Source organism: Hydra viridissima, unplaced genomic scaffold (assembly GCF_058129835.1).
Source record: "Hydra viridissima isolate aposymbiotic clone 2 unplaced genomic scaffold, HvirCarnegie_v1 scaffold_13, whole genome shotgun sequence".
In the NCBI taxonomy this organism is placed as follows: Eukaryota; Metazoa; Cnidaria; class Hydrozoa; order Anthoathecata; family Hydridae; genus Hydra; species Hydra viridissima.
In genome coordinates, this window is record NW_028324312.1 from 4,472,520 (window position 1) to 4,488,492 (window position 15,973).

The following is a 15,973-nucleotide window of genomic DNA, read 5'->3' on the forward strand; positions in this document are numbered from 1 at the left end:
TAATTTTTGATACAAATTGTGATATAAAATCAATAAAGCTATAGTTAATATTTAATTGCATGCCCCCCGTCTTTTTTTAAAGTTTTGCACCTATTCGGTATGCAGTTTATCAGACTTGATAATGTTCTAAAAGAGTATTGTTCCAAATCGTTTCTGGATAATATTTGACAAATCTTACTTTTTATTTTTTTTCTCTACAAACCGCTTCTTTTACATCCGTCCGAATGTTTTCGATTGGATTGAAATCAGTTGACTGTGCAGACCAATCCATAGGTTCAATTCTCTTCTCCGTGAGCCATTTTTCAATTCTGTAACTGGTATGTTTTGGATCGTTTTGTTACATAGAAACCAATTTTAGTAGCATATCTTCCTCTGTATATGGCAACATGGCTTTTTGTAGAATTTTGAAATAAATATTTAAATCCATAATTCCATTAATCTTAGAGATAGGCAATACATCATAATAAGAAAAGCGAGTTCAAACACTTATTTTTGACCCGCCAGGCTTAATAGATTGTATAGTGTATTGCGGTTTGTAGGGAAAGTTAGGTGGTCTTCTTACATATATCCTGCTTCCACTTTCAACAGAACACAAAATATTACTGCATTTTAAAGATATCCACGGCCTTTTTTAAAAACTTTCCTTGAAGAACCTTGGAGAAATTTCCTTAGGTTCTGGGAGCTAATTTACTTTTTATCACCTGCGTACTTTTTACTAACCACCTGCGTACTTTTTACTAACCACCTGCGTACTTTTTACTAACCACCTGCGTACTTTTTACTAACCACCTGCGTACTTTTTACTAACCACCTGCGTACTGTTCTGAAAATAACACTTAAATTTAAATCTTCTTTAACATGGTGCGAAGTTACAAAACGGTCATCAACAGCAGCATGTTTTATTAATCTGTATGCATGCTCAATTGTTCTTCTTTTTCGGCACCTTGTTTCACCAACATTTTTCCAACAAACTGCAGATATGTTATTTTTTCTTTCATTTCTGAATGAAAACATCATAACAAAACTCATGACCTCCTCTTCCTAGTTGATTAGCTCAAATTAATTTTTGGAATTATTTGCTCTAAATTTGTCTCCACAAAGAATATTTCATTAAATAAAAATCTGGTTCAGTATCAGATTTCAGTTTAATAAAATGACATAGGCTTCCTTCATACCCTATTAGAATCGTTAGAGCTATCACATTTAAGAACATTTATCATGAAAAGTCATATAACTTCTTTTTGAAAAATATTTGAAACGTTTTGAGTACAGTTTATTGGTATGTTTACAAAGTTCTGTTGTTGAAATCAAAGCATCCCTAATCTCAATATATATTTAAATGTCGTACACATATAAAGTTTATACTAATTTAATTTATACTAATTAAATAAAGTTCGGTAGCAGTAGATGGGGAAATAATAATCCAAGCAATAGATGGGTGGTCCCCTGTTCGTAAAAGAAAATAATTTTGATTATTGTAATTATTTTAAACTCGACAATTATCTAAGCCTATGTAGAGCATTAGTTAACAAGAAATAATTTCCTCGATACATAATGTTTATAAAAAAATGTCCCATCCCAAGAAAAAATGAAATATGATTTCAAAAACACCAAATAAATATTTTATATTACAACCGACTACATTTTTCAAGTTATATGTATACAAGTAACTGTTTTCAGACCCTTTAAAATGTTCTCAAGCTTCCTTTAAAAAAAGAGGAGAGAATTGCTTCCGCTACATATTCATTGAAAAAACCATTGTAGGAAACCTTTGAAGAAAAGACCTACATGTTGAAGTATGATGTAACTTCACTGTAACTGTAATTCCTTAATCCTCCACCAAGGTTGAGTAGTTCAGTTATTGGCTTCAGTTCTTGACAAAAAAAAAATTTTAGTAAGACCATCTAGAATGCTTCAGCTAATGGTTTTAATCTGACTGAAAACATGTAAATGCATCTCAACCAACTTTTAAACATTTTTCTGCAATAACAACCGTTAAATTTCCCATCCCTGACTATTTCTTCAAAGCCTTTTCTTTTCTTTTTTTTATATTTCTTGATCGACTGCTTTTTCTTTTTTTTTAAAGATATGATTCGTTTTAAAGATATTTTAAAGGTATGATTTGTTGTACATTCCGAAAGATGTTGTCCTTGACATTTTTTTCAAGCTTTTCAAATCACATTATGTTTAACTTGGAAGCGTAGGTTATTTTAAGCGTAGGTTAATCGACAGGAGGACATATGTAAGAACTTTAGAAAATGTTTTAGCTGTAAATTATATGCACTTTTCAACCCCAAAATTCTTTAAAGTTGAAAGAGTTGTAAATTGAAAAGTACAATTGATACTGAAGAAACTGATTTCCTCCCACAACTGAGATACAAATCATCGTAGTAAATGCACATTTGCTTTAATTCGAACGTTGGTATGACCCCTCCCCCATCCATGAGATGCTAAAGTTTCTTTCCGAAACAGCTTTCAATTCCCAACCAGTTTCTTTATTATCACACCTTAAATAATGGTCATACTTCTTTTAGTCTTGCTAAAGAATCTTAAAGTTACCGGCATAGAAAAGCAAGTTAAAGATCAAAAAAAAAAAAAAAAAAAAATGAACATAACACTAACTTTGGCAAATGTAAGTGCTTGTGGTGCTCCCAAAATGCATAGCGTAAGACCTTTACTGGCATCAAGACGGCCATAAAGCAAACATCCTTCCTGATTTAAATGGAAATTTTCAATGAATGTTACAATACAATATCTATACACCTACTTAGGTAATGGCAAAGCATAAGGTTCTTTTCTTCCTAAGCCAGCAGGATTTTCCTTTGATTACTGTTCAGTCAATAGTATTAACTCGATTTCAACTTTGCCGACCAACTTTTCAGTTTTAATGTTAACAAGCAGCCACCACCCTTCAAAAGAAAATCAAATATTAAAAAAATGTTTCAAAAGTTTATATTTGTAAAAAACGTAATATTAAACGTAAAATTGTAATATTAACTATCGCAAAAAAGTAATAGTTTTTTTTAATTTTTGATAATAACTTTAAAACCAGAACTTCAGAATACTTAGTACTTCAGAATAATAAAACGAAACATGTTAGCTTATAACACATGGAAATTTCATTAATGTTAAAACAAATCACCAAGAAGAGAAAAAAAACAAAATAAAATCTTAATTTGCTTCTTTATCTGATGTTCCTGAGATATCTTCATAATCTAAGATCTTTTAGAGTTAATTGAAAACTTAGAAATAGTTGTTTATTTACACTACGCAGTACTTTACTGGAAATGTTATAGTAAACAGGTGAAATTTTTTTTTTTAATTTTCTAATCTATTTGGATAAAATGTAAAATACCTGTCTTTTTCACATATAATTCATAGAATTTTTATGTGAATTCTGCACATTGAATTTGTGGTCGCTCCTAAAAATTTTAAATTACATAATGATATCAAAACTAAATTTATACCGTAGATTTCCCTAATTCCAAAAAAAATCGTACTTAAAGTTGAATAACTCCGCTTGCTTTTTGAACTTCGTATTAATTTTTTTAAATAAATAAACTGGAACCTAAATTGAATCGAACCATATTAAGCAACAAGTATATAGTAAAACGGGGTAGAATGAAATAGGGGGTAGAATGAAATAGTTATGACTATGCTTATTCTTTTCTTCTTAATTAATTATTAAATAAACTTTTTGCAAATATTTTTTGATCTTGTTGCGGAGAATTTTTTTCTGAATAAGATGATATCAAATTCTAAATAAAAAAAAAAAGCTTTTTTTATATTTTGTTAAGTTTTCGAATGCGTGATGATATTTTTTTTCTTTTTTTGAAAAATGATTATAAAACTTTCGGAAATTAAATTTGATATTAATGAATTTAATAAGTATACTGGTAGAACTTTTTACGCCGGTCAAGAATCTTTTTTCAAAATTAAATTTGCTATTCAGGGAAAAAAAGTTATGAGATAAAAACGAAAACGGACACGTGTGGGGTTGAATGAAATACGCTAATTGCTCACTTGTTAAATGCGGCTTTTATTAATAAAATCTCAAGTGACCAATCAATCTCTATGAATTTTTTGTATAAATTTTAAATAAATTTGTGTTAAATCTATTATAATATAAAATAAGCCTCGAAATAAGTTGCTCTCAAAGAAAAAAGAAAAACCATACACCGAAGAGCAAGTTGCGCTTGCGGTGGCCAAAGTACAAAATAGTGAATTTTCACTTAACAAAACGGCTCAATCATTCAGCATACCAGTAGCAACTCTTCACATACGTGTCCACGGCATAGGTGAAACAATTGGGAGTGGTTCAAACAAGAGATTGTTGCAACAACTTGAATCAACTTTGGTAGATATCCTAATCAAATTATCCGATTGGGGCTATGGTAGAAATTACATTGACGTCATCACACTAGTTACCGACTATTTTCAACACAAAGGTCAATCTCATTTGTTTCCTAATGGTACACCAGGGAGAGATTGGTAAAAGCTTTTCATAAACCGGTGGAGTCGTAAGTTAAGCATCAGGGCCATATGCAATACTTCATCACTCAGAGCCGCTTCTTGCACACAAGAAATAGTTGCAAAGTATTTCAATACACTGCAAAAAGAATTCAACGAAATAGGAATCAATGAAAGTACTTCATGTCATTTGTGGAACTTTGATGAAATTGGATTTTCTGGTGATCAAGGCAAGCAACATATAGTTTGCCGGCGTGGTGCAAAACGACCATTTAAATTGGTTGGCAACAATTAAAACATCCATTATACAGTTGGAAATTGCATCAATGCAGCGGATAATCGTCTTGCTCCATATATTTTTTTTAAATCAAAAAAACGACTGTACAGAAGTTGGTGCTTAAGTGTTCCAGACGATGCCGTTTACGCCATATCTCCATCCGGATGGATGGAAGATAAGCAATTTGTGAATTGGCTCACTGGCGTGTATGTTCCTGCCATTAAAAAAATTCCAGGTAATTAGTTTAATCTTTACTTTAATCAATTAATTACTTAATTGAATAAATCTAATTATAGTTATCCAATTAAAGGCATTCATAATTTAGTCGTAGATGGACATGTGACACATGTCACCTATCGGGTCGTACTTATTTGTATCAAAAACAATATCTTGTTAATTTGCTTACCAGCTCATACGTCACACATTCTGCAGCCACTAGATGTCGGTGTTTACTGTCAGGTCGAAAGAGTTTGGCGCAAATTACTTCAACAGTTTTATGCAGAGAAAAAGTGCAGCAACTTATCAAAAGAATGTTTTAGCCAACTGCAAGCAAAACTTTTTAGCTCTGGTGAAGTTTTTACACGCACCCAAATAGTTAGTGGATTTCAGAATACTGGCTTGTTTCTACTCGACATCAGTAAAATCGATCAGTCAAAATTGAAAATTGGTAATACGTTTGAAACACCGTAATTTTAACCTGAACCATCATCATCTCAACCACCAGAATCAACGAAAGTACCACAACCATGTTTCGCATCCAACACGTTGACACAAAAAAAAAACGAAAAAATGTAGATGTACCAAGGTTCGATGGGGAGTGTCTCAGTAAACCTGAAATACTCGAAAGATTGAAAGATGCTGAGAGCAAAAAAGCAACAAAGCAAGCTAAAAAACAAGGTAAGCTAACCTTTAATGACGAGCAGCAAATAAACCAAGCAACAACAGCAACTCCAACAACGATAACAGCTGCAAACCAAGTGAAGTGTAAAAAGTGTCGTAAAGTTTTAGGCGAAGCTTCAACAAGTCAGAAAATCTGACAGAAAAAATAGTGACATGTTGATGAGGTTTCACGCAGACAGGAGTCAGGGAGATCAACTAAATTGTGTAAGAAGGAGAACTTATCTCGAACACCTGAATACGCAATAAGACGCTTCTGCATAGCAGCCAAGATGCTGTCTATGATTTGTAGGAAAACGCTTATTCTAAAATCTTCTCTAGGTTACAAGCTAACTTCCTCTTTGTTGCCTTCATAAAAAGTGGTTTGAGTACTTCTAACACGCTTATGTGCATTTAGCTCGTTATATGTATTATTGCCAGTAAGCCCCTGACCTTTACGTTCAAACAACTCAAACTATTTTCTTAAACTGCTCATGTAAGCTCCTGACCTTTACGTTCAAACAACTCAAACTATTTTCTTAAACTGCTCATGTAAGCTCCTGACCTTTACGTTCAAACAACTCAAACTATTTTCTTAAACTGCTCATGTAGTCAGTTAGTGGTTGCATTAAACTGACAGTTGTGTTAAGCTCCTGACCTTTACGTTCGAACAACTCAAACTATTTTTTTAAACTGCTCATGTAGTCAGTTACTGATTGCATCAAACTGACAGCTGTGTTAAGGTCCAAATCTGTGGCTAGTAGACGTATCCTTGAAGCGATTCATAATGGTCGACCAGAGATCAGCCAAAATTTTAAAATCAAACTGATTCAGCTTCTTAACTAAACCGTCTGATTCGCGTCTTGTGTCTGCTCTTTCACAGACATCGTCTCTAATATTCTCCAAAGGATTTTTTATTTCATGGTAAACCAACTACAAAGTCTGTGCTGCCTCTGCTCTAGCTGACCATCTGGTTTCACTAAGACTCTTCTAAACGGGTGTTGAGTCCAGGTTATTCTTAAGCACAGACCAGTGATGCGTTGAAGCACTCATAAACGAGTAAAGTTTCTCAATAATGTCAAAGAACATTGATGCTTGTGATTTGCAGTTTGCTGCATCATTTCCTGCTAAGTTCAATGAGTGTGCAAAGCACGGAATGTATTTAGCATATGAATTCCGTGCCTTTATTATTGCTTGAACACCATGGTAAGTTCCATACTTGTTATTAGTATTATTATATGATTGACCACGACTGTTTGTAATGTCGATACCCACTTTTTCTAAAAATACCGAAAGGCTTGTTGAGATTTCACTCGCAGTATTTCCACTCATGTCAAGAAACTTGAGGAAACGCTCAACGAGTACGAAACTGTCTTCAGGTAGATATCTAACAATTCAAGTTAATCGATCAACCTTGCATGCATCTGGTGTGCTATCATAGATACTGAATAATGCTTAGCACGCTTAATTCGGTGAACATAAGTGTCCATTAGTTTCTGGCCCAAAAACTTAATTACTTCAACGACACGTTCGAGCACCAATCTGAAGTATTGACATTCCACATTGAATTGTTTGACAATGTTTTCATCGGTACGAGCTGCAGCCACTTAAAAGTTTCTGGTGCTCTGAACGGCAGCTATGTGGGCTAAAGACTTTTCATGCGCACAGATAACGGCCAATTTTCCAGTCATTGAACTCATCACCACAAAAAGGATTTTTCTGCGTTGAAAGTAACTGCGTTGAAAGTAACAAACTTCGGCCCATTATCGTCATTGCCAAACTTACTTCCTGTTTCGTTGTCATCATCATTTTCTACATTTTGAACACCTTGAGAATGAGATGTTGCCTCGGACACAGCACTTTGGGTAGAAGGATCATCAAAAGGCAATTGTTCTGTAACTGTTACTGAACGTTGCTTCCAAAACATCTGCGTGAGCTTAACAGTTTTTGACATTAATTCTGTGTGTGCTTCTATTGCACGTTTTCTTTCACGACGTCTTGGAGCTACTGACTTATGATGATATGACATTTTAGCGACTTCACAAAAGATCGGTATAATACTGTATATCAAACTTTATTTACTTAGGAACAAGATAATGTTTCCATGATTATCGCATATGATCAAAGCCTGAATCTGACTGACAGATTATAGATGATAGACGCACGGATTTGTCATGGCGCGAAGGAGCCCGTGCACGGCTCCCTAAAATCACAGGCCCTTAAGCCTAGCTTATCACAGGCCCTAAGCCTAGTTAGCCTAAGGGACAGTCCGCCACTGTTGATGTGAATGTCTCAAGGGTGAGGGTGATGGCTCGACGCAACATCTGGAGCTAATAAAGAAGGCGAAGGCGAAGCTAAAACAAAATTTTACACTTTTAGTTAATATTTTGTAATACTTTTTAACTAAATAAACAAAAATCTTCCAGAGTAATAAAATAAAAGCAACAAACGACTTCGTACGCAGTATGGTTTTTATGTAAAAAATTAAAATCTAGGCTAAGGGAAAAACCAAATATCTTGAACTCTTTCTAATATTTTTCTAGCAAGAATACAGGGAGGAGTGAGAAGAAGCTGGATTGTTTTCTTCTTATCCCGGCATGTTGTTATTAAACCAAGAACTTTGACTGAACCACGTGTTTATATTATTTACTTTAAGTACCGCAATTACGGAGCCAGTCTTAAAATTACTGAATATTTGCGAAAAACAAATCGATATACAGTTGTTTTCAAAAGTTCAGACACACTCACTATTTTCATTATATTGGTAATTTAAAGTAATAAATTTAATTAAATTAACTAAGTAAAAGGTCAATTTAATTTATAATTAAAGAAACAAAGTTAAAGCATATTAATTAGAGACTTAATAAGCTATATCCAATGTGTTAACATTTTCCTATACTAATTAACAAAATAATGTTGTTATATTATTACTTCCTACATTGTTCTTGCAAAGTTTAGATGCACTTTCTAAACCTTATATCTCCATTACTTCCGATCTTTTCACACTTCTTTTTAATCGAATGATGTGATTTTCGATATACTTATAAATAAAAACTAAATCTAGATATAAATATGAAATTATTCGAGTTATTTTATCATTATTTAAATATTTAACAAAAGTTAAGTTAGTTTTGCTCTAAAAAAAAAATACTTAAACGGATTAAAAAAAAAATAACTGAGGAACAAAGGTGGAAAATAATTGCTCATCTAGAAGAACATACCAAGAGCAATCAAAAAATAGCTGGACTTATTGGAGTTTCAAAAAAATGCGTCAGAACCACCAAGGTTATTAAGAACTTTTTCATGGTGCCAGAGAAAAGTCAAGGACTGGTAGACCTTTGGCAACAACTAGTCAAGACAACAGAGTCTTTTTTAGATCTGTTAGAAAGAATCGTAGACTAACTTACAAACAAATCACCACTTAATTCAAGCTCAAATACTTCCAAAAGGATTGTTCATACAGCTATGAACAAATACAAAATTGGGGTTTATTCTGCTTTAAGAAAGCCACTGCTGAGGCCATATGATAAACAAAGAAGACTCAAATAGTGTCATGAAATTAGGTATTGGACCATTGAACAATGGAAAAAAGTAATTTGGAGTGATGAAAGTAATTTTGAACTTGTTAACCATAAAATCTAATATACAGTTAAATTAATGGCTCTTGAAAAGTACCACTCCAGGTATACTAGACCAACATCATAAAAAGGTAGAGGTTCTATTGGTATCTGGTCATGTTTTAATTGCAACGCTATCGGTATGTTCCAAACATGTTCCAGTAGAATCAACTCTAGATTACATGTAGATATCCTGGAAAACATCGTAATTCCAACAAGAGGTAATTTTGAGCTTAGAGATGAAGATTGGAAGTTTCAACAGGATGGTGCTACATCTCATACTACATATTATATATAATATGTAGTATGAGATGTAGCACCAAATTGTTATAGAAATAGCACCAAATTGTAACACCAAATTGTTCAAACCATTCCTTTATATATATATAAAGGAATGGTTTGAACAATTTTATAGCATTGCCTCAGCCACCATACTCACCTGATTTGAACCCTATAGAGAACATCTGGCATGGATAGACCATGAATTGTCAAAAGTTCTAATTACAAGTCTGTAACAGCTCAAAGAATTGGTAAAGGAGATTAGGTATAGAGTACCAGTTGAGATGTGCAATTGTTTAATTGAGTCTCTACCAAAAAGAGTCTAAAGTTGTATTAAGGCTAAAGTTGAACACACTAAATATTGATTTTTTGTTGTTGTTTTTTTGTTAAACTTAAAGTTTGTTTAAACTTTTGAACATTTTAAATATTTGCTTTTGTATATTACCATAACATTTTACTTTTGTATTTTTAGCGCTTGCAGTATATTGTAAATTTTTTTATTAATTTGATATTCTTATAAAATTTACTAAGAAAAGATAAAAATCCTAAATTAAAATCTTTTTGTTTATTGAGTTATTAGTAAAAATATCTTGAATACTAAAAAAATAATGAGTAAATATATGTATGTATGTATGTATGTATGCATGTATGTATGTATGTATGTATGTATGTATGTATGTATGTATGTATGTATGTATGTATGTATGTATGTATGTATGTATGTATGTATGTATGTATGTATGTATGTATGTATGTATGTATGTATGTATGTATGTATGTATGTATGTATGTATGTATGTATGTATGTATGTATGTATGTATGTATGTATGTATGTATGTATGTATGTATGTATGTATGTATGTATGTATGTATGTATGTATGTATGTATGTATGTATGTATGTATGTATGTATGTATGTATGTATGTATGTATGTATGTATGAATGTATGTATTATGTATGTATGTATGTATGTATGTATGTATGTATGTATGTATGTATGTATGTATGTATGTATGTATGTATGTATGTATGTATGTATGTATGTATGTATGTATGTATGTATGTATGTATGTATGTATGTATGTATGTATGTATGTATGTATATGTATGTATTTATTTATATATATCAGTTGTATTGAGGATAAATCTATAATCTTTACAATATCATGAAATCAATTTTTTATTATATTTTTAGTAGCAGTAACCTAAGCTTGTAGAGAACAGTTATAATATGTCCACAAATGATATCCATTATTAGTTTTATTACAATACTTTGAAATATTTTTCAAATGGTTTTTAAAATGAAAATTCATTTATATCTATATCTGTGTGAATGTATATGTATATATAATGTATTTATATAAATTACTTTTTTAGTTATATGTAGTTGTATTTACAATAGAAAATAAGTTTATGTAAAGTTTTATGATTTAATTTATCTTTTGAAAGTACTTTATTTTGGGGATGCAAAAGTGAAAATGTAGATTTTAAGGGTACATACTTTTATTTTATAAAAATGCTTTTTCAAAGATGGCTTTATCAATTGTTCCTGCATCAAGTTTAAAAAAAAAGCAGCAGAGTCCCTCTCAGTCCCTAAATTTCGACTATGATATCTACAAATGTCAATATGTTCTCAGAGTAAAAACACCTAATCAAAGTAAGTTTTTGTAATTTAATAAAGTGATTTATTTATTTAAAAAAAATTCTGCACTGAACAAAATATAATAATGTACAAAACAATAAAAATGATGAAATGAATATAATTAAGAATAAATTTTTTAAAAAAGAGCAATATAATTACAAAAGATGTTTTATATTTTACTACAAGTCCATCTAATGTCCATCTTAATGTCCATCTAATGTCCATCTTAATGTCCAATTTGCACACATACACCTTTATACACTTACTTGTTTCAAGTATATTACTGCAATCTTAGTTGTAGGTGGAGTTGAAATTTCAAAAAGTTGTTTTCAAGAAATGAATGAAGGATTTTTACTTGCACTAGTTTGCTCCAATGGTAGATATATATATGTATATATTTTTAACTGTTAAAATGTCAATATTTATATATGGCAAGTTTCTTATTAAAATTGTTATCTATGATCTTCTATTTATTAATTGTATTTTACAGCAAGATTAGGATTTAGCTTCAAATAATATTTTTTTTGTTTTAAGTTTGCTAAAATTTTTTTTTTGTAATAAAAGGATGTGCAAGTTTTAACCTAATTAATAACACTATGTAACAAATTTTTATTTTTGTTTTGTCCTTGGGTTGAAAATGTGCTTTTCTATACCATTTTGCCAAAAAAAAATAGTAAATAGCTATTGTTCCACAAAAACTTTACTTCTGTAACTGGGATGACTGAATACAACACTTCAGTTTGTGTTATATCAATTATTTAATTTGAATGGCATCAAATCTACAAAGTGAAGCCTACAAAATGTTTTTTGGCATGCCTGTCAAGGATCAGGACAAACCTTAGACACCTCATTTCGCCTGCAAACTCTGCATCAGAACTCTGGAAGAGAAGATATATAAACCCTAATAAATAAATAAATAAATAAATAAATATAATATATATATATATATATATATATATATATATATATATATATATATATATATATATATATATATATATATATATATTAGGGTGTTTCAATACCAAGGAGTTTAATGTCTCCATCAATACTAATATTGATGGAAATGTTAAAATCCTTGGTATTCTAGCTGTGAAACATGCAACTGGAGCTAATCAGTATACTTTAGCTAAGGTGTTGGAAGACTATGGTGTGTGTGATGGTATGCCATTCCAGGTGAGGGCAAGCTGAATTTCCAAAACTGAAAAAATTTGAAACACACTAATATATATATATATATATATATATATATATATATATATATATATATATATATATATATATATATATATATATATATATATATATATATATATATATATATATATATATATATATATATATATATATATATATATATATATATATATATATATATATATATATATATATATATATATATATATGTATGTATATATAGATACACACTTAACCACAAAGTTAATGCACCACTTATAAAATCCAACTTATTTTGAAAAATATTATGTATTTCCTAGATTTATCAATTACAAAGATACTAATAATGTTAATTGTTATGCCTTTTTTAGGTTTTATTCTGTTTCCCTTATTTAATTATAGCAGCTTTTCATAAGTAGCATGTTTTGCTGTAATTAAACCTCACTTCTAAAACAAAAGTATGTGTTAGTTTTAAATTGTTTTAGCAGTAGAAAAGATAACTGTCATTTGAGCAACACATCTGTTTGCAATGCAAGGTTCTAGACAAAATTTAAGTTGTGATTAATGTATTGCAGTTGTTACTTTGTCCAATAAAGGATTAACAAATCATGAACTTGGTAGAAGATTTGGAGTGTTTCATGCAACAGTTGGTAGGGTTCTACAAAGGCTTGTAGATAAAAATGATCATGTTAGACAACTTGGCCTAGGCAGACCATGAGCTACCAATGCTGTGGAGGACCAATTTTTAATGCTTCAAACACTGAGAGAATGGTTCACTACTGCATGAATTCTCCAAATACAACTTGCTGAGGTTCTTGGAACTGCTGTTAGTCAAGATACCATAAGAAGAAGACTTGGTGCTTTAAATTTATGACCTCAGGCAGCAGCTACTGGTCCCAGATTGTCTGTAGACCACCAAAGAAAAAAACTGGCTTTTGCAAGGAGGCATATGAATTGGGAAATACATGATTGGGGACAGGTCTTATTTACAGATAAGTAAAAGTTTTATCTTGTAAGTTCTGATTGCTGTCCAAATGAAATATATTTTGCTTGTAACATTCGAGAAACCAGTTTATATGGAGGCAGCTCATTGATGGTATAGGGCAGAATATCTATCTATCTATCTTTCTATCTATCTATCTATCTATCTATCTATCTATCTATCTATCTATCTATCTATCTATCTATCTATCTATATATATACTTATCAACATTTCTAATACAACTAAGTGAATTGTATATGTATCCTTTAGGTTATGTTAATAATTATGTTTTCATTCTGCTTTTTTACAGGTTGGTACAGAGTGAAAACAGAGCTAAGAGATTTGTAATCTCCGGAATTCGGAAGGCACAATTTGTTCCCTCAAGCAGTAGCTTCTTCTACATCATAGATCCTTCCAAACATCAAGCAGCCAAAAGTGCACCTGCTGTTTTATATTCTGACCTTCTGTCACCCATAGCATCAGTGCCACACTGGTGCTATGGGTGACAGAAGGTCAGAATATAAAGCTCTACATACCTACTCCTCCAAAAGAGAGAGCAGCAGTGTTTACAAAGGAATTGTAGTTTAGAAGTAGATGAGGACACTGTCTCAGACTTCAGAGATGTAACTGAGCAGAGAAATCCATACTACTCCAACCAAGAAGCCATCAATGACTTGATCAGAGATCTTGGTCTCACAAAGTCAAATGGCGAGCTTTTAATGTTGAGACTCAAGCAGTGGAATTTTCTAGATAAAAGTGTGCACATATCAGGTCAGAGAAGGTATCACCAGCAATTTTCAAGCTTTTTCTTTCTCAAGATGAACTTTACTTTTGCCACAATGTAACTGGTCAGTTTAAGGCAGTTGGAATTACTCTCAACCCCAATGAGTGATGGCTCTTTACAGACAGCTCATGCAGAAGCCTCAAAGCTTCATAACAGGAAAAAGTATCTATCTCTCCCTCTTGTTCACTCTATCCAGCTCAAAGAGGAATACAAGAATGTTAAGATTGCTTCCATCAGATATATATTGCACTTTGAATACCATTACCAAGGCTCTTACACTGAAAACATAATCTATGATATAAGCATAAATCTAGAAAAACTACTCATTTCTAATGTTTTTATTGTATCACTTGTGTAATTCTAGAATAAATAAATGCTATTATTGCATCATGTCATTTTGTATCTACTTTGTGCATATTAAACTTTAAATTTTCCACTTTTCTCCTAAGATAATAAGTAAATTTAACAAATATCATTATCCCTTACACAAAAGCATAGTTAGAAATGAATACAAGTATTTTTTAATATTTTCTAAACATAAGGAAATAAATAACAATTTCAACTTAAGGACAAAACCTTCGTTACAAAGTGTAACCAGTTGGATAAGTAGCTGCCTTAAGTTTTGACTTCAGTTAACTTATTTTTCTCTTTTATTTTGTATACATTATTGATCTTTTACACTGAAAGTATTGCATAATTGAGCAATCAATGTATCAAGTATATGTAATAATAATCTCCAAGTGCATTTGTTAATTATGTTAAAATAAAATAATTATAAAATAATTATATTATTCTGTTAATAATGTTAACAGAATAATAGATTTTCTTGGTTTAATCTTTTAGGAGCTATACTTCTTCATTTAAAGGAATCTTCTGGAAAAACTACTACAAAGCAAGTTAATTGGTTCCAGGTAAATTTAGTTGTTTACTTTTTATTTTGTCTTTACAAGTTTTTAACTTTATTACTTTATTTTCTGACTTCAAAATTATAGTACTTTACTTTCAAGTATTTTTATTAACTTTCAGCTATTTTGTATATGTAATACAAAAAAAAAAAATCATTCTTAAAATTCTCAGTTTTTAACACATTGTTTGAATGATAGCTTCATATACTTTGCATTTATTACAGTATAAGTAATTCTTTCTATTGAATTATGAAATTTTACCTTTGATTTGATAATAGAAATATGACTTATGAAGTTTTTTGTCTGCAAAAAATTTTTTTTTTTTTAAATTCACATTTAATTGCACAAATTGAATAACTTCTTACTTTTGCATTTTTAAGGCATAACTAGTTTCCATCAAATCTTTCAAATAGAACTTTAATTTATATCAACCATAAGTATTTTTACGGTGGTGGTTAGTAGAATTTTCAAAGTTGTGTTTTTATTGAATTTCTGGGAAACCGCTGTTGCTCATTTAGTTTGCACATCAAGTGACAACAATACTCACTAGTTTGAAAATGCCAAATACAATAAAATCACTTGAAGACTGCAGGAAGACTGTGTGTATGCTTTGTATGAAAAAGTGTGCTCGCAGTCTTACATGATTTCTGATTGAAAGAATCAAAGAGCATTATGTTAATACGACAACTTTGTTTACTTTTATTTTCTACTGTTTTTATTCAATTCTCTTACAACTTTTATACAGAAACGAAAAATTCTCGAGGGCGTAATTATGTACAAAAATAGCGTATGACTTGACTAAGAACTTACATCAATTACTTTTAATGATATTTTGACAAGAATTTTATAAACGTAATAAAAAAGTTTTATAACGATCAGCTATTATCACATCACCCCAAGAACTAAAGTTCTTAAGTGACATAGTCATTTAAATATGTCGGCTTTTTCCTTTTTCTGGTTGA

The 15,973-nt window shown here is 30.9% G+C and overlaps 1 protein-coding gene across 1 annotated transcript in view; it reads left to right on the forward strand.

Moving 5' to 3' along the window:
- Positions 1–10,972: 10,972 nt before the first annotated feature.
- Positions 10,973–15,973, forward strand: part of LOC145194849 (uncharacterized) — a 64,913-nt gene continuing 59,912 nt past the window's right edge. The window contains exons 1-3 of the mRNA XM_090070089.1: positions 10,973–11,178; positions 11,459–11,539; positions 14,950–15,017. Of these exons, the coding sequence (XP_089926215.1) occupies positions 11,052–11,178; positions 11,459–11,539; positions 14,950–15,017 (276 nt within the window). The 5' untranslated portion in view covers positions 10,973–11,051. The remainder of the gene's footprint in view (positions 11,179–11,458; positions 11,540–14,949; positions 15,018–15,973) is intronic.